Consider the following 23989-nt stretch of genomic DNA (forward strand, 5'->3'; position numbering starts at 1 on the left):
CTATTGCTCCAGTCTTCGGCATCACACGATTCTTTAGAAATCATTCTAATATACTGATTTGGTGAATAATAAATTATTACAATAACAAATGTATTGTTTTTATGCATTATTGTAAAGTGTTACCATTAAAATAAATAAATAATAACATATTGACAACTAAACATTTAAACAGTACATTATGTGTAGAGTAACTGTCACTATTATGCACCCTCAATACGTGCAATTAAATGTAAAAAAATACAGCTTGATTTGAAAAGATACACAAAAGCAATTTTTTTTCTTTGACATTTTTTCATATGTTCAAAATCAGCAAATGCACATTTTCATATAGAACTCTTATTAGAAAACAAAATTGTTGGAAATAAATAAGCATAAATGTTATCTGTGAAATTAGCTTTCGAAAAACAAAGTGTCTGTCATTTTGGGATTGATGTTTAATTCTCATGGAAAAGTCATTCTTTTGAGATGCCGCCTGAATCATTTGTTCAGAACAATTAATTCAGAGCCATTTGAATTACAAATAATTGGTCTTTCCGACAGCTTTCACACTCTGAATGGTTTGAATCTTAGAAAGTGCTATACAGTATATCCTACCATTCTGTAGCACTTAACTCATACTATCACCTAGGTTGTGATTTAACATCCTCTCGTACATGTTGATTATTTACCACTTCAAAACACCTACTCAAATGTTGTTGGTTTTTTAGTTTGTTTGTTTTATTCGTCATAAGTTCTGAGTTATCTTTTTATTTTCAACTCAAGTATAACTTTGGGGTCCTTCTATCACACACATACTTTATAGATCAGGCATACATAATCATCAGATGGAGTCTGCTTGTTGTCATCTGATGTGCGTCATAGATTTGATGTGTTTTAATCATTTTAAGCTGACGTTCAGAGTGATGTGGGAGCGTTTGATCTGTTTGCAGATACACCTGTCGAGGACTGTTTGAGTGTCACAAGTTGCTGTTCAGTTTCCACATGTGTGCCAAGATCCTGGAGGCATCTGGGAAGCTCAACATGGATGAATACAACTTCTTCCTCCGGGGGGGATTGGTGAGAGCTTTGGGTGGGGGGAGTGCACTTTGTTTCTGAAAGTGAATTATGGGAAAGGATTGTCTTGCCTTAAAAATGGGGGGGAAAAAGTCCTCATGTTACATACAAAAATTCTGTGGTGTGTGTTTTAGGTTCTAGATACAAAGAAACAGATGGATAACCCCTGCTCTCACTGGCTGTCGGACTCTAACTGGGACAACATAACTGAACTGGATAAACTGACTAATTTCCATGAACTCATGGCCTCGTTTGAGCAGTACCCTCGAGACTGGCACCACTGGTACACCAATCCAGAACCAGAGAAAGCACCACTTCCTGGTAATATGTGTGTTGTAGTTGTTTTTGTTGTTGTGGTTGTGCCATTTTACAAATGGTTGAAATGGAGATCATAATATTTTTGGCTATTTTTGAGCAAGAAATATGTAGGACAAGTAAGCCAGGTAATAAGATTTTTTTAAATTAAAAAAATTTGTTTTTTTTTATGACAGAAATCCTTTTTATCTGTTTGTTATGTGAACAACCAATGTCATGAGCCTTAGTAAATGTATTTGATTCTCTCAAAAGAATCACCCTGTTAGAGTCATTATTTTGACAATCAGATTTGATTACATTAGTTGCCGTGTATGGGTTTGACTCATTTAAGGGCACCTATGATGTAAAAAAAAGAGCTGTTTGGACAGAACTGTGTGTAGATATAGTCTGTCCACAGTCATATTGGGGTGATATAAAGACAATAAATCTCTTTTAAAATTTCTCACTGTTAAAATAGGATCCAAAACCCTACATTTTGCAGTTTCCCCACCCACCGATTTGATTGACAACCGCATAATAACATGTGTCCGTTGTAATGCGTATAATCATATCAACAAGACAAGACGTGAGCAAAGCAACAGAAGTTAAAAGATCTGTTCAGCTCTCTGTGATCATCAATCATCATCAAATGTGATCAAGAATGAGTTTTACAAGTTTAAAACCTTGGTAAAACAGTGCATGTTTGTAATGAATAACAGCGATTTTACCTTCTTTACTTTATCACCACAGCCGCATGTCAGTACAATTATTTTGAATTTTATTATTATTTTATGTGAAGTTTTTGAACTAATTTCGAGAGGAGCATGTGATATAATTGACTGCAGCTGGCCACCTATCTACACTCATTAGTTAGCCAATCAGATCTATCCTAACTCACTATAAGTAGCCTAGCTAGATATTACTCCCCTATCTTCGTTTTCCGAAGAAACCCCCCATCCACCCCTTTCTCCTCCTTTTCTCCTTTACAAAAAAGGGGAGCTCTTGAGAACCACCTGATCTTGTACTCCCCTCACATGCTCTATGGACCTGGCGGGAGCCCTGGGCTCAACTATCTCCGAGCTCAGGGTTTTCTCCCGGGACAGCATGCCAAACCTGCTTACAGTTGTCAAGCAATATCTAAGTGTGAACACTTGAAATAATATTTATGATCAATAAATCAGAAATCAAAAATTTTTATGTACATTTACATAACGGATACCCGTACATCTGTGGATATTAACGTGTATCCTGTCACATTTGCCGTGCAAAAACAGTGCAATGGTAAACGCTGACGCAATCCGCGATGGAGTCGCTCAAGTCAAGTCGAGCTTTATTGTCATTCTGCTACATGTGTGGACATACAGAGGAATGAAATGTCGTGTCTTGCAGGACATCGGTGCTACATAGATAAAACATATATACAAACACAACACTGTACATAAGATAAGATAAAAAAATGTAAAAAAAAAAAAACTATGCATAACTAACATATATATGGGACTGGTGGGTGGGAAGAACTAGCATTAAAGGCACAGGCCACAAAAACAGCGACATGGTTGTTCAGAGCAAAATATGTGCCCCTTAATAAAAATCAGCTAACACAAATCTTTTTACATCATTTTTTTGAGAATCAGTTAGGACTACATTAGTCTTGATGTATGGTTTTGTAGTTTTGACTCAAAAGAATCAGATTAAAGTAATAAATCGTCTATGAATCAGGTTGTGCATGGTTTTGATTTGCCAAGAAGAATCAGCTAATGAGATTTTTTAGAGGGAGTCGGGGGTAAGGTTGGTATTGAATTAAACTGATTGCTGTATGGTTTTGATCCACTTAAACGAGTTGTCTAATTTGTTCTGGAATCAAGCTGGTTTTCCCTGTTGACAGTTCATGGTTTGAATTCCTGAAAGGAACCAATTAGTTCAAATGGTTTGTTTGGGAATCGGTTTGGATTACTCTGGTCACGGTGTATTGCCTTGAGTCACAATAAAGAACTAACTTGTGAGGGTTATTTAGAGGGAATAGGTATTGATTTACACTGATTGCTGTATGGTTTTGATTCACTTACAAAATTCCTTTTTTGAGAAGGTTTCCTTTTGGGGAACTTGGCTTAGGCTGCTTGCAGTGTATGGCTTTGAATAACTAAAAGAAGCCATCATGTAATAATCATTTGTTTGGGAATTATGTTGCATTACACTGATCACAGAGTAGGGCTATGCATTATGGACATGATTTTCTTGAACAATATTGCAAATTGTGGGAAACATATTTTCAAAGGAAAACAATTACATATTTATCAAAGACCTGTAACATCTCTAAAACAGAAATGAGATAAAAAATAAATAAATAAAAAATCACCTAGTAAAGGTGTAACAAATGTCTCTAGAACTTACCTATGGCAAAACAAATTAATAGACTACTGTGTGTGTGTGTGTGTGTGTGTGTGTGTGTGTGTGTGCGTGTGTGTGTGTGTGTGTGTGTGTGTGTGTGTGGTTCCAATGTTCTGTTTGACCACATCAGAAGTTGTTGAATGTACTTTTGTATGTGTCCACAGATTTTTTAATTTTTTGCCATGCAATGATTATATACCTCTTTGTGACACTGCCGTGAAATAGGCCATTCACATATTGCTTTTTTTACTTGCTCAAGTTTATTACTTCCAATGGAGGCGCCTGGCTTGCTTATTGGGAGTGACTTCAAAGTTAACCAAATGCGCGTATTCCATGCACACCCAGGTGAAAACGTCTTTCTTTTCAGAATGCTGCAAGCACACCGCGAGTCACATGACAAGAACTGAACAGTCAGCTTCATACTTTGTATAGAATATGAAGAGTTTAGATGCAAAAACCTCTAAATGCCTCTTGATATTTAATAAAATTAGCATAACTCTTGTGTATAGGTTTAGAAATTTTACTTTTATAATGACAAATAAGTTCTTTTAATTGCCTTAACATAGGAGGTTGAGAAAAATGCTCATGTTAGGAGAACATTTCCGATGGCATTTAGAGGTGTTTGCATTTGAACTCTTCATATACACATTTTGGTAGATTAATTACCTCAGACAAACACACAGAACACCCAAACACTGCAGTGCTTTTTTATTGTTCTCCATAATAAAACTTGTGTCGAAATTGCAGCATTGTTAAAAGTTTGTCATCCTCTGAGAAAACGCTTGATGGTCGCCAAGCAACGACAAAGAAGCGCGAGCGCAATGTATGTTGAAAGCTGAAGAGAGCAACGCTCCACACGCTTTTAGACAAGATATATGACTTACAGGTCTTATTAATTACCTGATTCTGCGATACATCAGCCTTCCTGTATTCAAAGTAATCCCACACCACAGATGTTAACCTTTTTTTGCCACAAAGTTCTTTTGTGCTGAACTCATCATCCCTGTTCATGCAGCCTATTCAGGCCCAGTTTACACTTTTACGTTTTAGTTTTAAAACGCATAAGTTTTGCTACAGTTACACCATCCGTCTACAATTCGCCAGAGTTTTTGAGCGCCGAAAACGAAGCTTTTTGAAAACTCTGAAGAGGCCATTTTTATTTTAAAACACTGTTGCTCCATGTTAGTGTGGATAGGGAAAAACGAAGACATCTGAAAATGGAGGCGGGGCTGCTGACATTCGCCTCTCTGATTGGTGCTTTTTCCTCAATATTAAGTAGCCTAAACAAAGTTCAGTCTTGCATACTCGCCTTGTAAGTTCAAACTTCGCAAGTTTGATATTGAAAACAAACTCCCGTGGACACGTCGGGTAAATCTTAACAAAATGGAACCTATGATATTACTACCTCCTTTCATTTTTATTGAAAATACAAAGCATACTCTCTTTTTTGCTGCAAATCAGTTTTAATAATCAATAATGGCCATTGTAAAAGCATAATGAACAGGAAAGTTTATAAAATATAGGAAATAAAGGCAAGCAATTAGTCAAATGTGCAGAATCAATGTATGTGGTTACATAAATTAATATATTAACCTATCTTTGCACTCGTTAGCCAAAACACTTTACCTGAGAACAAGCAATCGATTCAAAAGACCAAAGTCGGGGAATATGTTGTTAGATAGAGACAAGATGAATTAAATATCACATTTAACAAAAATAGTGAGATTAGATCCAGCGGTAGATCCTTGATGGACGTTCCGACGTGCACAGCTCTCATTGCTGTAGCGCATGACAAAGTGTGTGTGTGGTCACTCGATGTGTGTATTCAGTAGGATATTGTGGACAGAGAGTTGTTCAGAAACGCTATGTGAAACGCCAGTGGACATGGATCGTTTTCATTTTAAAACGCAGTTTTAAAACTAAAATGTATTAGTCTAAACGGCGCCTCAGTCCCCTTTTCTTGTGCTCTGCGTTGATTGGTTCAAATAGCATACTGCGGGAAAATCGTGCTGTAAGCCAATTTAGAAATCACGCATGTTCAAATCGTTTGATACCATTTCGATTAATCGCACAGCCCTATTACAGTGTGTGATTTTGATTCACATTAAAAAACAGAATCATTAAAGCCATTCATTTGGAGTTATATTGTTTTAAATTATGTCCATATCAGCAGACGAAAGAATGATTGAGAGTCATTAATGAGAAGCAAACATATTTCAGCTCCAGTACATAAAAGTTTTTGGTTTGCAGCTTCTAGTAAAGGGATAGAAAATATCATTAGGGCAATATGAAAACAAAAGAAGCCAATGAAAATCCCCTTTTAAAGTTAGTGAACTGGAACACGTTATCAGCTTGTTTCCTAATTTCCCTCTTCATTTCTCTTGCCTCTCTCTACTGACTGTGAATGCCACAATCGGCCTCGTTGCTTTATTTTTCATCTCTTGCTCTCTCTCTCTCTGTGCAGGAGAATGGGAAAACAGCTGCAATGAGCTGCAGAAGATGCTGATTGTAAGATCTCTCCGACAGGATCGCGTCTCTCTCTGCGTCACTGCTTTCGTCATCAACAACCTGGGCTCTCAGTTCGTAGAGCCACCCATCCTTGATATGAAGGCTGTGAGTGACACTCGCACAAACACACAAAGAGAACTGCTGGCCTTACAGCTTACAATTGAAATGAGCCAGTGAACAAAGAAATTAACTTTTTCGTTCTGTACATCATTGAGGCTCTTGGGTGAGATGTGAGAACAGCAAAGTTTAGCATTAAATTAAGGTGAAACACATTCAATATCACACTGTTCTATAAGAAGCTGGCATTTTCAGCGTTTGAACTCTGAAAAATTGAATGTGGGGCTGCTCTTATTTTTAACTCTTTGCTCTCAAAAATGAATCTCAAGCACAGCAACACAACCTCTCTACATCTCCCTCCAGACAGAGAGAAACAGAGACTGGATGAAATAAATCAGATATGCTTCAGGGTTTCCTAAATGCAATTGATTTTCCCCCCCCCTTTTTCATTTTCTTTCCTTTTTTTGTATCCATTTTGACTTTTTGCATTAGTTTAGGAAATAGAAACAGTCAAACCTATCTGCAGTCATACCAAAACCCATTTACCTTCTGTGTATGTGTGTGTGTTTGTGTGTCAGGTTGTAGCAGACAGCACCACGAGGACTCCTCTGATCTTTGTGCTGTCTCCTGGTGTGGACCCAACGGCAGCCCTGCTTCAGCTGGCAGAGACGTCAGGCATGGGTCAGCGCTTCTTTGCCCTCTCGCTGGGTCAAGGCCAGGCACCCATCGCCACCCGGCTGATCAAAGAGGGAGTCGCAAACGGTGACATGATCTTTCTCTCTGGCTCTGTTTTTCTCCACTTTATTATCTTTCTGTTTGCAGCTTCCTTTGCTATCTCTTTATGATTTATATGTAGATTTATGCAGTTAGATGAGTTCAGTGACATTTTATGTAATTAGAACATTCATAAAATCACATACTTTCCTAAAATATACTATGTTAAAAACAGCATGTGAGTCAAGTGGTGTCATAATTCATAGTATTTGAAAAAACCATACATGGGAAGTCTTCAGATGACTTACTACTTTTGGCGAGATTCTGAAGTGTACACTGTCTTATGAGGCCACTCCAATGAGACTATGAATAGGAACTGATGTATTACATCTGAATTTCATTCATACTCCTATTTATATTACAATTTATACACTGTAAAAATGTCCAGGTTTTCACAACGTTACTGTAATTTTTCACAGTAAATTACATTAATATCACTTTACAGGATTTAACTGTAAAATTCACAGTAATGTGTTGCATTCAGAATTTTATTGTGAAATTAATGCAGGTGGCATGATTACTGTAATTTACTGTAAAAGAAAAAAAGCTATATCTTATATCTTTTCACCGAAAAATACAGTTAATTCTACAAGATAATAATGTGAAATCACAGTAATGGACTTCATTATCTACTGTGAAGTTACTCTATATGGCTGTAATTTCACAGTAATTTAATGTACCAAAATCACATAAATTACTGTAAACTACCACACAGTAATTTGCTGTGAGTTTACATACTGTATTTTACTGTGAAAGTAATGCAATTATTAGCCAGTAATTTATGGTGAATTTAAGTTAATTTCTTTTTGCAGTGTAGAATGTACTTTTCTAACTGTTGTCCAAAAGTTCAAATGTAGTACCTACATTAGAAGCTTGCAATTTTGGTCACAGCTATTCTTCTTTTAATGCGTTATTCATTAATTTTTCTTCGCCTTAGTCCCTGATTTATCACATGCCACCACAGCAGAATGAACCACCAACTATTTTGGCATATGTTTTATTCAACAAATGCTCTTCCAGGTGCAATGAGTGTGATTCTGATTGTTTTATTTCAAGAGGTGCAATTATTTTCATTTAAATGCATAGAATATAAATAATAAAACTATATAGGCTTTATCCAAAATTGCGCCCTATACTCTTAAACAGTGTACTATTTGAGAGATCAGCCATTTGTAGTGGTGCTGGGAATCATAGAGGAGGTACTAAAGTGCACTCAGTCAATCCCATAGTGCGCAATAATGAGTATACAACCAATGTATATTCAACAGCTAGAGAGAAATACCCATATTGCACTCTAGGGCTCTATTTTAACGATCTAGGCGCAAAGTCTAAAGCATGTGATGCAAAAGCATTAAGGCGTGTCTGAATCCACTGTTATTTTAAGTACAGAAGAATACAGTTTGCGCCACAGTGTATGGTCTAACAGGGTTGTGTTTATTCTCTTAATGAGTTATGGGTGTGTTTTTGAGTATTACATGCATTAAACCAATCAGAGTCTCATTTCTCATTCCCTTTAAGGGTCAAAGTGCATTTGCTATTTACATGGCGGACTTTGTAAGTGAAAAAACTGAATGTTTCACTAGCGAGAAAAAAGTTTAACAGACCATCATAAGCATGAGGATAAAGAACGAGCCTCCTCCATTCGACCTCTTCACTTTCTCTTTACTTTACTTTTACTCTTTAGTTTACTCCTCTGCTTTCGTGGATAAGGAAACGGTGTTGTACGCACTCCAATGAAGACATCCATCAGCCTACATATTTAATTTCATTTGTTAAGCGCAAGTATTTTTTTCAAATTATTTGTAAATTCTGTTCTAATTTCCAGCAAACGTATAAATGAATAATAATAATGAAGTGTGGTCAAAAAAACAGTTATATCCAAACATTTGATCTATTTTTATGCCTTTTATAGTGATGTATACATCTCCAAAACTCGACAGGTGGACAAATCCGAACTTGTTTTTATGAAAACAAATATAAATATGCATATAACAAATACTCCTACTAATAATCATAACCATATACAAATAAAAATTGTCATGAATAAACTGAAAAAAGGCCCCCGGACATAAAGAAGGCATGAAGGTAGTGGTTTTTATATTTATGTATAAAATAAAAAAATTGTGTTAAGTATAAATATGTAAAGATATTTGTGTATTGCTGTACATCCTGTGTCTTTTAAGCATTTGAACCCACATAGACACATAACTAATGCGCTCCTTAGACCAGCTGGTCAATTGTGCTGTCTATTTCAGGCCCTCAAAATAGCAACGTGCCAACAATGTGCTTTAACACACCTCTTCTATAGACCGGCAAATTGTAAAAATTAGGGTTGCGCTGGTCTGAAAATAGCAACAAATCTCGCCAAACATGTCTTGCGCCTAATTGCACCGTGTGCATGATAAGGCCTTTAGAGTTTGTGCACCAAATAAATTTGGGCATCTGACCACAAGATGACAAGATCCACACCAGGATCTTATGGATCGTAAACATTTCTAAACGAATTATGATTTAATTGTTAAATTAACATTTATATAGATGACAGAAATCAAAATGCTTGGATTTATTAGTAACAGACAGCTCACTAAGTTTTAAATTGCTATCACAGGGTGTGATCAGAAAAAAATCAAATCTGTCTGAGAGGGATTTTTAACCAGGACAGCACTGTGACAACCCCAGGATTTCAGTATGGATGTGGCAGATCCTGATTGGGTGCCTGGTTGTTCACTAATTGGCTCAAACCATATAAAAGCAATTGTGTGCTAGCTACTGGGAGACGGTGTGGCTACGGGCCGTCTTCGTGTCAAGATCTCTTCATTTCTGCAACCTTATGGTTTTGTTTAGCATTATTTATTTGTGTAGTTAAAGTAGTTATTTTCTTTATTTTCCCCTAGACGTTTGTTTGTTGATTTTTGTTGTTCTATTTAGTTTTTTGTATAATAAATAAGTTGCATATACATTCTTTTGTTGTCCGAACTCTTTTATGTTGCGACTCGAACGAGGGGGTCGTAACAAGCACAAACTAAACGGCATCCCTTCTAGTGCACTTGGTGCACTAGTCGATCTTACTCACTACTTTTTATTTTATTTTTTTTTTACATGGACTATATTAGTGGACTAAAGTAGAGAACATTAAATGAGGGTATAGGGGATGATTTTGTATACATCCATAGACACAAAGGTACTCTGTCCCTAATAATTGGATCATTAACTGGATTAGTCAGCTGTCTGTGGCTCAAGCTGCAATTTTCAAAAACATAAAAAGTTTTACCAATAGAACAGAAACGTCTGCCAGACATTCTTGATGTAATGTCTCTGCATAAAAAAAATCTATCTTCTACTCGAAGTGGTTTAAGGACAAAAACTTTAAAAATATCTTGAAATACAACATGCTAACAATGACCTTAGGTGTGGTAATAATAGTATAAGCTTTGTAAGTAAAATCTGCACACCTGAGCTGTAGCAAAGATGCAAAGTGTTGCATCACCACCTTGAGTGTGCATCATTTTCTGATAGTTCGGCTCATCATTAACTCTTACTTATACAATCCCTTCAAACTTGGGATCAGTACTTTTGTTTTTAAAAAAAAATACATTTATTCAGCTTTAAATGTTTTGAAGTGTCAAACTTTTTAATTTTTTAGAATTTACAACATTTTTTTATTTTATTTTAAAAGATATATATATATATATATATATATATATGTATGTTTTTGCCACACCGACCACTCACATTTTCTTTTGAAGTATTATTTGATTAACTAAATCTTCCTAATTTCCGTCTGGCAGGTCATTGGGTGTTTCTGGCTAATTGTCACCTGTCTCTCTCTTGGATGTGTGAGCTGGATAAGTTGGTAGATGAGTTACAAGTCCAGGAATGTCATCCAGATTTCCGGCTGTGGTTGAGCTCCTCCCCTCACCCAGAATTCCCCATCGCCATCCTGCAGACAGGCATCAAAATCACTACTGAGCCTCCCAGGGTACACATACTGTATATGCCCACTTTACAGACCGTAGCCGGATGTTTGAAATGATGTGTGCCGTAATTAAAGTGCTCTTTGTGTATGTATGTGTGTGTGTGTGTGTTCTTGTGTCTCTGTAGGGGGTGAAGTGGAATATGAAGCGTCTCTATCAGCGGGTGTCTGAGACTCAGTTCCTGCGCTGCTCTCGGCCGCTGCTGTATCGAAAGCTGCTCTTCAGTCTCTGCTTCTTTCACAGCGTCATACTGGAGAGGAGGAAGTTCCTGCAGCTTGGTTGGAACATCATATACAGTTTCAACGACTCTGACTTTGAGGTAGAAAAACAGACAAGGATATTTTTTTTTCTGTTTTTGGATGGATTTACTTTTTTTTATATGAAAGAGTATGACCAATGTGAACTGATTGCATCGGCTGTGTAATCATAGATTAGATTAACTATATGAATGCATACCATAAGATTGTCTTTAAAAAAAAAAACCTTTAAAGTCACTTTAACTAAAAATACAATAATAATAACAACAGTTTAAAAAGTATTTTTAGTATCATAGTTCTTGTTAAATATTTTCTTTTACACTAAAATAGAAAAGTTATAATTTCTAAGTTATATTACATACACTCACCGGCCACTTTATTAGGTACACCAGGCAACTTTTTTCCAATCTTCTATTGTCCAACTTTGGTGAGCCTGTGCGAATTGTAGCCTCAGTTTCCTGTTCTTAGCTGACAGGGGTGGCACCCAGTGTTGTCTTCAGCTGCTGTAGCCCCTCTGCCTCAAGGTTGAACGTGTTGTGCGTGCAGAGATGCTCTTCTGCATGCCTCCAATACCACGTTCACAGTCACTCAAATCACCTTTCTTCCCCATTCTGATGCTCGGTTTGAACTGCAGCAGATTGTCTTGACAATGTCTACATGCCTAAAAGCCTTGAGTTGTTGTCATGTGATTGGCTGATTAGAAATTAACGAACAGTTGGACAGGTATACCTAATAAATTGTCCATTGACTGTACCTGTGTTTATTTGTTTAATTGGTAGAATTTAAAATGAACAAAGTAAAAAATATTTTAATAAACATCACCACCACCATTATTACTATTAAAAGTGGAAATAATAATTTAATAGTAATAATATATTTACACCATAATAGCACTGCTATTATAATCCAAATTTAATTTTATTAAATAATAAATAAATTTGTATAATTTAAATAAAATACATATTATTATTGTTGTTGTTTTTTTGATGTTGTTATTAGTAGAGAGAGAAGGAGTATTGCATAGTCATATTAAATTGGGGGCATCATAGTGACACAATGGGTAGAACGATTGCCTCACAGCAAGAACGTCGCTGGTTCGAGCCCTAGCTGGGTCAGTTGGCATTTCTGTGTGGAGTTTGCATGTTCTCCCCTTGCTTGTGTGGGTTTTCTCCTGATGCTCTAATTTCCTCCACAAGTCCAAAGACATGTGGTATAGGTTAATTGGGTAACCTAAATTGCCCATTGTGTATGTGTGTGAATGAGAGTGCAATGCGACCCCTGATTAATAAAGGGACTAAGCCGAAAAGAAAAGGAATTATGAATGAATAATAATATATTATAATATATTATATTTATTTTATTTAGTTGTTGATTAATTTATACTTCTATAGTTCCTGGGCAGGAAGTTGTAACAAATTTATTGTCTGTACAGATAAAACAGAAAGTTGTAACTTAAAAATAGTTCAATATACATTTACAGTACAATACAGACAATGCATCGTAGTAATACTTACCTGTATCACATTGCCAACATTTCTGCCCTGACTAAATCTAATTAAAAGATCAAATAGATCATTTTTTTGTTTAAAACAAGCTGCGTTTGTACTTACAGCTCCTGGCCTGCCGCCATACCTTGCCGCCATTTTTACTAACTACCTTTTCACTATAGTTTATAATAATTGTATATTTATCATCATATTTATTAGTAGGGAGAGAAGGAGTATTGCATAGTCATATTAAGTTGGGGGGAAAAGGTTTCCTTTTATCTGACCACATGTCTTGGACAGCTGTGAAGACTGGGATTCTCAGCCTTATTTGGCCCACTACCAATATTTTGGGCAGCAAAATGTCAAAGTCAAAGTCATTATAGATGAAAGCATACATCCTCTGCTCTAACGCCCTTAATGATAATGCACCTTTGCAACCTGGTCACATAGTAGCCTAAAAGTTCTACCCTAAAATAGCAGAAAATAAGCTGCATATTTAATAGACACTGCCTATGGCTATGACATTATTATAAACAAAAACATGTTTTAAAAGCATTCCATAAATAAAATTAATTGGATGAAATCTCTGTTGACTTCACTCATGTGTCTCTGGCAACCTTACCATTATGCAAAGGCACATTGTTTACCGTAAATACTCATCTCTCCCTGTCTTCCAGGTGAGTGAGAATCTTCTGAGTCTTTATCTGGATGAGTATGAGGAAATCCCCTGGGACGCTCTCAAGTTCCTCATCGCTGGCATTAACTATGGAGGACATGTGACTGACGACTGGGACCGGCGTCTGCTCACCACTTACATCAACCAATACTTCTGTCCTGCTGTTATCGATACACCCTTCTTCAAGTGAGTTCATCCACACATACACTTTAAATCAAACTATTGCTTTATAAATACTACAATCTAACTTCAACCCTTAAAGGGATAATTCACTCAAAAATAAAAATTCTGCCATCATTTATTCACTCTTTAATTGTTCAAAAGCTATTTGAGTTTTCCTTCTGTTGAACACAGAAGAAGAGAATTTGAAAAATGATGGTTGCTGGCACCCGTTGACTTCCAAAATAATTTTTTTGGAACTTTGGAAGTCGATGGGTGCCAGCAACCAGCATTTTTCAAAATATCTTGTTTTTTTCTATTGAACATAATAAAGAATCTCATAGAACCACACAAGAGAGAATTAAAAATGAGGACATTTTCATTTTTGAGGTGAACTATCATGTAAAATTAAAAGTTTTTTTTAGATGTCAGTCACTGTTAGTAGTCTAGTGTGTACTAAAACAGTGACAAAATTTAAATTAAGAAAATATCAAATCAATTAATTTTTTGACATCACCTCATATTTTAGTTTCTCATCAAATCTTCCGACCAATCCAAGGGTAGATAGTATCTGACATGCCCTGCCCCTATTCAAAACGCTTCTCATTTGCTTTTCATTTGATACACTTGTAGCTCAACCACCCTGACTGGCAGACCTGTGATGAAAACAAAACGCTCTGGGCTTTTATAAAAGGGGGAGGGGCTACTATATGTCCCACCCTGTTCTGTTTTTAGTTTAGATTACATCAAACATACAGTAAAAAAATAAACATTTCACTCAACAAACTTGACAAACAGGGCAATCATTGAGAGACGGTCAATTTTTGTTGTGTGTTCTGCATTGGACTCAATTTGTGTTCTGTTGGTCAGTTGAGCATGTTGAATCCATCAAGTCATAAACATTCTTCATATTCAAAATGCTAAATGAATACACAGTTGTTTATATTTTTTAGATCTACAGTACTAGTTTTCCCTTTTTGAATGACAAATACAAATACAGACTACAATACAAATACAGACTATTGATATCTGCTAATAATAGTTAAAACTTATAAACTTATAAAGGTTATTTATTCTTATAAAGGTGCAAAACAGTCAGTGGTCATTGCAACTGGATCTTTTTTGTTGATCAGGTGTGTCCTGGCCCTTTCCTGAGTAAAAAATATTAAATTTGTTAACATTCCAAAAAGTAGGGTTTTCCAGATTTTTCTCTCTTAAAACACATTTGTCCCAGAATGTACCCATATAAACCCACTAAGACACCTAAAGAAACGTTATTGGTATCAGTAGTTCCATGAAGAACCGTTGACATCTAGAACCCTTTCATGCCACAAAACGTTCTTTAGCATTGAAAAATGCCCTTTATGGAGGAAATTTGGTTGGAAACATATCATTGGTTTTTCGTCACCCTTGAGATACTTAAAAATATATGTGGCACGAATCGTACACCAATATTCTAGAAATGATAAAAAATTCAGGGATTTTGATTTTTATAATCGTTTAGAGAATATACTCCATATCCCCATTGATATTTCTTACTCAACACTATACTTAGGATTAAAAAACTGCTAGGCCTAAAATAGCTGCTGAAAATTTTGTTGATAGCCTGTAGAAAAGCCATACCTCGAAATACCTTAAATTAGTGACTGGTTTGACAATTTATGAACTCTATAAGAAGGCAAGGCTAACAAGGAATCGACGTTTACAGATTGAGGAGTTTAATGAAACATGGAGAAAATGGGTAGAATATATTCTTCCATTAATATAGAATGTATAGTTAGACAAATTTGATTTTGTTATTTTTCTGTAATGAGAGAAAACATACAAGAAAGATGAGAGTGAGAAAAACAATTCCTATCAAATAAACTAATGAATAAAAATTAACAGTTAAGTACTTGAAGTACAATCCTCAGAGATGTCTATATAGTTTCATATGTATATAGTTTAGGGGAAACATTTTAAAAAGGGTTGACTGGGTGCCAGAATATGGGTTAAAAAAGTGCAAAATTGAATTGTAATCGAAAAGCAACTAATCAGTTTTATCTGTTTTCTTTTTGACGATATACAAAACAGTTATGTGTGTATTGTTTTGGTTGTTCTTATAATGTCTTTGAATCATTAATGTAACTTTTGTATTTATTTATTAATGACATTTTTTGTATTTTATCATTTCTATAATTTCTGCATTCCGATGTTTGGTTGTTTTGTGTAACCATTGTGGAAAACTATATATATATCTGTATGTAATTTTAAAAACTGTAATAAAAACTAAATATATTTTTTAAATTTAAATGTCCTTTAGTTTATGAAATTATTATTTACACTATAAAAAGCTCAAATGTTCTTTAAGGAACTAAAAAAGTTTTTTTTTATAGCAGAGATGCCCAAAGTAGGACCTGCGGGCCAAAGTTGGCCCACGATAACCTTTGATTTTGCCTACCATCTAATCTGAAAAGACGGGGAGAATGATGGGAAGGTGATTGTGGTGAATACCTTTAATAGAGATTGTGATTTCAAATTTAACGTAACATTTTGGTTCTTTGTTTTATTGCTGAGCTACAAAAAAATCCAACATAATTTAAAAAGTTTCAATGAACCAGACTTTTAAAATGTAAATACTCTCACTTGGCAGATAGAGGACAATGCACAAGTCATTGGCGGTAAATCAAAACAAAGCCTCGACTAGTGTATTCAGCTCCAGAACTCCATTGTCTTATTATTAGGAATGTTTATGTTTTCTCTGTTTTCTACAAATTAGGTAATTATGCATGATAAATTTACAGTTTTTCTTGGTCGCTTTGGTGCATTTCTCACAACACTGTTTACATTTGCACAACAGTTAATGCATTTCTAAAAACAATAAGTTTTTTGTGCACATCATAGTAGCAGTTTCTCATTCCTTCCAATAAATTGCAAATGCTTTTGGACATGCATCAATTGCTTACATACAACTCTCTGCTGTTTTATAACATTATAATTTGCTTATGTCATGTAAGTCAATATTAGCTACGCTTGTGAATGCTAAATAGTCATTCCATATAAAACTAATAGTCATGTCATTACTTGAGTCATTACATACAAAAATGTTGAACTAGACAAATTTGATAAAAATTTTACTTTTTTTATCTCCTGAAAATTTCTTCTAAATTAAACAATTTCATGAATGATTCACAGACCTGTGTACGTTATAGTTTCAGTTCCAATATGTTCTGCAATATTTTTTTTACAATGCGCAAACTGTGTTTGTTGTAAATAAGGGTGTGTTTATTCTTTTGCACAATGCTGTGAATAAATTAGAATTGCTAAGAGCAAATGCAGTACAAATGTCAAACATACATATTCAGTGTCTTGTACTCAGGTACCTCACTGAATGCAGTGATGTCTAACTTTACTGTAGTTTTCAAATGGCTGTGCAAATAGTATATACTGTAGTGCTTGAGAATTTTCAGGAAGTGTCATCAAAATCAGAATTTTTTACATTGGGGAAAAAACTTACAGAATAAACTGTCATAATGAAAACATGACAAGGCCATTTGACTATCTTATTCATAAACAATGGTGTCAGGACACTTTCATTGACATATATACTTGCTTTTGAGGAACAACCTATCCATTTTGAGCAAGTGACACGCTTTTGCAAGTTATCAGTTTGGTTTTGCAGTTTGTACATTAACTGTTGTGCAAATGTAAATAGTGTTGTGAGAAATGCACCAAAGCGACTGAGAAAAACTGTAATATAATATAGTTTGGAATAAATACATATTATGTCAGCCAGGATATATTACATATGTGGTATATATTCTGCCCACAGCCCTCAATCAAGGTTCATTTTTGCCCTATAATAAGAAAAAGTTTGGGCATCTCTGTTTTATATCATCACTAACCCTTTTGGTTCTTCCTGGCACCTTTACTTTATAGAGTGCAGAATATGTAATATATTTTCCACTCAGCTATAAACCAGTACAGTAACTTTAATATTTGTATGACCGTCACTCAAAGTCCCAGTCATTGAACATTATGAAGAAACAGAGCGTCCCCATATGGTGAAATTTTCTGTCTAGTTGCAAAAGCAAAGGCAAATCGCACACACACTCTCGCGGACAGATCTTCTCATTACTCGCTCACACACAAACTTTGCATTGAATATATGTCAAGCCATCACACACACTCACCCTTTGATCCCTGACACCCCTCTCTGCCCTGCTGTGAGGATTCAGTGTGTCCTCTTCTTCAGTCTTCAGCCACAGTGCTGATCTAGCACAGACCAACAGCTCCCCCATGGGGCCGAGCGCTGAATCTCACACTGTGTGGAGTTCAGTATGCTCCAGTTCCTCTGTGTCTGCTGGTCTTTCAGGACCAAGCAACACCGCATACACACATAGAGCATCTGTTACTATAGCAACCACATCCTATAATTACCTTCAATCAGCGCCTCCATGGTGACTTGAGTGCACAGCGCAGGCAGCTCTGAAGTTTTAGGCAGTTGTAGCAAGGAAATGGCTTGGATTGCTTGACTTGGTGGGTGAAACAGAAATTGCAGGTAATTACAGGATCTGTGAAGTTTAGTGTTAAACAGTGTAGGTACTTTCAGTGAACTCTAGATTATAGTTTAAGAATATGATATTTTGGGGATATTTTTGAAATGAGAAATTCTTTCATCAGCCTGTAGAAGGCTTAGCATATTATGTAGATTTTTATGAGCAGTAGACCTACACTATTTAGTATGTATTACTGTGCATATTTGTAATTTCTTTTTTTTCTACACATTGTTTATTTTGATGTACATTTTTATATACCATATACACAAACTATTTATTCCAGTACAAAACAAAAGGCTGGGATAACATGTACAAATCTACAATATTTCAGTATTCTTTGTATACTATAAAAGTAATTCTTAATATTTTAACTTGACTATAATATTTCTGTAAAAGCTGTTCTTCAATTTAAACTTATTTATGTAGTTGACAACTAAAATGGAAACGGTATTATTAGATTATTCATGTAAAAAAGATTTTTTTCAACACATTTCTAATCTTACTAGTTTTAATTTTGCTTTACTAGATATTTTTCAGGATACTAATATTAAGCTTAAAGTAATTTAAAGGATTAACTAGGTTAATTAGGTTAAATAGGCAAGTTAAAGTAATTAGGCAAGTCATTGTCAAGTCGACAAGTTAACTGTGGTTTGTTCTGTAGTAGACAATCAAAAAAATATTGCTTAAGGGGGCTAGTAATTGGGACTTGTGGTGCTTCGCATTGATGGATTTGCTCTTCAGTGTTTGGACTTTCAGCAGTGAAAATTAAACCACACTGAACTGAACTAAACGGAACTTCTACTCTAAAAACTGAACTGACACTGTTATAATTTCCTATAATCTGTTAAGTTGCTTTGACACAATCTACATTGTATAAGTGCTATATAAGTAAATGTGAATTGTGCTGAATTGTATAATGATATTAATAAATTTGTCTAACAAATAATAAATAAACTTTTTTTCATGTAAAATGAAAGAAATGACACTTTTTCCATAATAGTGCACTCTCTATTCTCAGAAGTACTGTGAAAATGTCCTTGCTTTATTAAATATTACTTGAGAAATGCTAACATTTTTTGCCTTAAACTGTATTTTTTGGTATGCATACTTATTTTTAAAATGATATACTGTATAATACTTTATAATGTATTTAATTTCAGATTTATTTTGCTAAAGAAAAAAAAATGCTAGTTTTAGTTCTGATTAATAAAAAACACTGCAGATATTTTCTTTGCTTATGAACTATTTATTGTCCAGAGTCAAATGTAAATTAGCCAGCATCCAAACAATTAAACAACACTACCTCAGCCTAATTAAATAATATGTGTAATAATAATAATAATAATAGTAACCTTAATTGACTTTTTAGAAAACTAAATAAGCTGACACGATGGCTCAGTGGTTAGCACTGTCGCCTCACAGCAAGAAGATTGCTGGTTTGAGTCCCGACTGGGTCAGTTGGCATTTATGTCTGTGGTTTATATTTTCTCTCCGTGTTTGCGTGAGTTTCCTCAGGCTGCTCCGGTTTCCCTTACTGTCCAAACAGATGTGCTATAGATGAATTGGATGAACTAAATTGTCTGTAGTGTACTGTATGTGTGTGAATGTGAGAGTGTATTGGTGTTTCCCAGTACTAGGTTGCAGCTGGAAGGGCATCCGCTGCGTAAAACATATGCTGAATAACTTGGCAGTTCACTCCACTGTGGTTACCCCTGATGAATAAAGAGAATAAGCCGAAGAAAAATGAATGAATGAAAACTAAAGAATTAACACAAAACAATTATGAAGTTTGTATTAATTTGACTTGCTATGCTATATTAATTGTAATTACTACATTATAATAATCATAAACTGTATTATTAATTATAATAACGCATAGTAATTAGTATTAGTAAATCTTAAAAGTGTAAAGCAGTGTTTATTATCTGAAAGAATGAAAAATAAATGCTTTAAGAAATATTGCTCACTGTTAGTTAACATTAGTTAATGCATTTACTAATGGACCTTCTGTTTAAGCATTACCGAAGAGATTCATGCATGCTTTGTTTCCTATTAAAATGCAATTTTGCATCTTTTCCATATCAAAAATACAACCCGGGCTCATTGTGGAAACGTAGCCCCGCGGACGTTTCTGCGGACCGCGATTTACGTCCCGGGAGGTACGTATTCGAGCGTTTTTTTTGTTTTCGCGGATCCGCGAGAGGCCGCTGTGCACGCTTTTTCGCATCTCGGGCGGGCGCCTCTCGGGAGCGCGCAGCGTTCGCGCCCGCGCCGTTCTCGCGCGAAAAGCCGCCTGATCGAAAAAAAAAAAAAAAAAGCAAAAGCCCCCGTCTTCGATTTCGACCGCGTTTTCGGATCCCGCCGCGTTCTCGCCCTTATTTTTCGGATTCCGTTTTTCGTCTTACCTGATTTCCGGAACCCGCTGTTCCCCGGACTCGATCCCGCAGCAATGCTGTGAGCTAGGCGGACAAACTGATTGCGTTTTAACTATGTGCAGGCCAGCTACATGTTCTACATCAACAAAAGAGTAAAAGAACATTAACCTACATAAGAAAGTGTGTTATGTAGGCTAATTTTATTTCACATTTTTGTCTCAGCAAGGGAGTAATTGTTATATATTTTATAATTGTTTAAAGATATATATTTTCTCATAGATTAGACAATACACTTGCTAGGTCTGGGTTGTCAGCCAAATCTACACTTCAACTTCACTACATTATTCCTCCAAATTTGACTTTTTTTAAATATTGAAATAAATCTAAACAGATCTGAAAATTTAATTGATTTTATTTTAAATTTAAAAATTGCATTGCTTTCAATTACAATCAATATAATACAATCCTGTTCTAGTTTAAACAATTAAACTATTATATATCTATAAATGTATATAGAAACTCACAATTATAAATGGTCTACTCATTTTTGTTCATATAGCTATACAGTACATTTTATATATTACCAATGAAGTTTGCACTGCACATGCAATCATATTGTTTATCCCTTATTTTTTCATAATATGTATTGTAACAATACCTCTGCATTCTTATCAAAGCATATCATTTCTCCATATTACACTGTATTGTTTGGTTATCATTTTGTTATTTTCAAAATGCAAATTTATATATAAACAATACAACAAATCCAAATCTCTATATGAAAACGTACAGCTAGGCTACAATTAACCATTACAGTATCCAACAATTTGTGTTTTTAATTTTTTTAATTAAATGAATCTAAATTAATTTGCAATAGAGCTTTTGCAAATCTGGAATTATTTGGTGAGTTTATCAATTCTGCATCTTTTTGAGTGAGTTTATAACTAACTTTATGATACATTAATCTAGCGTTCATATTTAGCGTAATCTAATTAAAATTATATATATTTATTAACAGGACATTTAATAATCTGGGAGCGTTGACTTCAAATGTATTATGTGGTCATGTATCTTTCATCCCCCCCTACTGAACGCATTAGGAACAACAGGGGCGTAAAGCTGTGGGGCGTAAAACTGCCTTGGTCGTAAAACTGCCTTGATCCAAGTCTGCAGACGCCCCATATAGGAGAGGAGGGGCGGAGCGGCGCCACACCGCCCCGCAGCGTTCGCTCGAAAAAAAAAACAAACGCGGCCTTTACGTACCTCCGGCCACGTAAATCGCGGTCTCCAGAAACGTCTGCGGGGCTACGTTTCCAGAATGAGCTTGGGTTGCAAAAATACCATCTCAGTGTCCACAAGCCCAAAGATGTGTTTTTAGAAAAGCTGTTTATTTGTGTGCACATAGGGTCTCCTCCTTGGTCTCCTACTATGTTCCTCGTGATGGACCTCAATCCTCATATGTGGACTACATCAGTCAGCTGCCTGCACTAGAGCACCCAGAACTTTTCGGACAGCACCCTAATGCTGACATTGCCAGCCAGATCACGGAGGCTCGAACCCTGTTCCACACATTGCTGTCTCTCCAGCCGCAGGTCACCAGCACAGACACCACCAGCGCTGGAGCCAGCAGAGAAGACAAGGTGCCTTTAAAACAAATATTGGGTTTACTGTTCTTATAATTGCAATTCACAAATCTTGTGTAGGCATTTTTGACTGTGTGTGTGTTTAGGTGCTGGAACTTTCTGCTGATGTTCTGCAAAAGATCCCTGCTGAGATTGACTATGAAGGCACTAGGAAGTTGCTAAAGGATGATGTTTCACCTCTGAATGTGGTTTTGCTGCAGGAGATCCAGAGATACAACACACTGCTGCACACCATCAGGTCTGTGTTTGTGCGAGAGAGTCATATGTGGAGGTGAATATTAATATGCTAACTGTGGTGTATTTGTTTGAGTAGATTGTCTCTCTTAGAGCTGGAGAAGGGCATTAAAGGTCTGGTTGTGATGTCCAGCAGTCTAGAGGAGACTTTTAACTGTATCCATGATGCCCGTGTTCCTCCTCTGTGGGAGAAGGTAAGGAAAATGAGCTGCACTGGAATTGTTTTTTTTTATGTATAATAAATATGTCTTAGCCTACATTATTGTGAAATGCAGTATGCTTTGTTGCACATTTCAGATTACAAATCCACTAGAGGGCGCTGTCTACATTTTTGTCAATCTGCAATACATTACTTGAAGTTCCTTTTGTTGTACGTTTCAGATACACAAACTTCTTGTACTTGTCCACAAACAGGCAGGCTTGTCATACAAATCACCTGATGAATCACTTTCCTTAACTCAACCAATAGTGTTTTTAGAAGCAGAGAAAAGTCTACTTCGACTGTGTAGTTTTTCTTTGATTTTACATTGCTTATATCTTGTTTGTGGAACTTCACCAGACTCAAACTCGAGAGCTCGGCATCACACTGTACAAGGTGAGCTACCGAGCAAACTGACCACACTGGAAAAGTTGTGAGGCAAATGTATTCGATTACAAATCACAGACACTGTTAAGAAAATAATCATTCATTATTAATGTGTTCCTGTAAATATCATAGCCAAAGTTGTTGGCTTTATACAGCCCTGTAGCATTCATTTTACTATGAAACGACAAACGTTGTGTGTTAAAGGAAGTTTTTGCAGATGCACAAATATGTATGCTCGAGTACACATTTAAAATGAGCCTGTTGTTGTTGTTGTTTTAGTCAATATTAGACCCTTTCACGTTGTAATCCCAGTAAATATTTCTGGAACAAATTTACCGGTACATTTAAGTATGTGCTGTTTACAAAGGCAAGGTAGTTCCAGAATTTTTACGGAAAGGACTATTCACACATACATTCCAAAATACCGGTAAATTCTGACATCATTAATCAAAAATGAGCTCTAAATGGCCGGCATTGAACTAAACATGAAGTGGGTCCGTCTTTTTTTTGTTTTGTTTAATAGTTTTAGTTTCTTTAAAACTTTAACGTTCATGTAGCTGCTTTTGTCCCTGAGATGGACTAAATAATGTATGTTGTGAACAACATTGTTGAAAAGATATGGAGGAACACTTTCGCATAAGAAGATGTACATTTGAATTTGTGCTGCTGCTTGTGAGATACTTTTTAAAATGAAAGACTGCCAGTGTTGTAGGCTACTCAAATCTGACTCACGGGAGAGCTCCTTCACATGCACAAGCGTCACACAGGTAAATCAACAGCGGTATATCATAAGCATTTTATCCATCTTTTTTTCCACAGTTGGCACTAAGAAGGGACATAGAAATGTTACCTGATTGTCAAGCATCAGCTAAATGTGTCTGGAGAAAGATTTAAAGCAGATTATTATCATAAACAACTCAAATGTGGATTTGTCTGATTGGTCGGAATAGACGTCTCACATTAGCATGTTCTAAACGTGAATGCGC

General features: G+C 35.7%; 2 protein-coding genes across 2 annotated transcripts in view; both read left to right on the top strand.

Moving 5' to 3' along the window:
- Positions 1–23989, top strand: part of efnb3b (ephrin-B3b) — an 888832-nt gene that overhangs the window by 627580 nt on the left and 237263 nt on the right. The gene's annotated exons all lie outside the window — the stretch shown is intronic.
- Positions 1–23989, top strand: part of dnah2 (dynein, axonemal, heavy chain 2) — a 306887-nt gene that overhangs the window by 265568 nt on the left and 17330 nt on the right. Inside the window, exons 75-84 of the mRNA XM_009303124.5 lie at positions 930–1056; positions 1188–1374; positions 6200–6348; positions 6879–7062; positions 10863–11053; positions 11176–11367; positions 13470–13654; positions 21946–22180; positions 22270–22421; positions 22497–22611. Of these exons, the coding sequence (XP_009301399.2) occupies positions 930–1056; positions 1188–1374; positions 6200–6348; positions 6879–7062; positions 10863–11053; positions 11176–11367; positions 13470–13654; positions 21946–22180; positions 22270–22421; positions 22497–22611 (1717 nt within the window). The remainder of the gene's footprint in view (positions 1–929; positions 1057–1187; positions 1375–6199; positions 6349–6878; positions 7063–10862; positions 11054–11175; positions 11368–13469; positions 13655–21945; positions 22181–22269; positions 22422–22496; positions 22612–23989) is intronic.

The sequence above is a fragment of the Danio rerio genome, chromosome 7 (assembly GCF_049306965.1).
Source record: "Danio rerio strain Tuebingen ecotype United States chromosome 7, GRCz12tu, whole genome shotgun sequence".
NCBI lineage: Eukaryota > Metazoa > Chordata > Actinopteri > Cypriniformes > Danionidae > Danio > Danio rerio.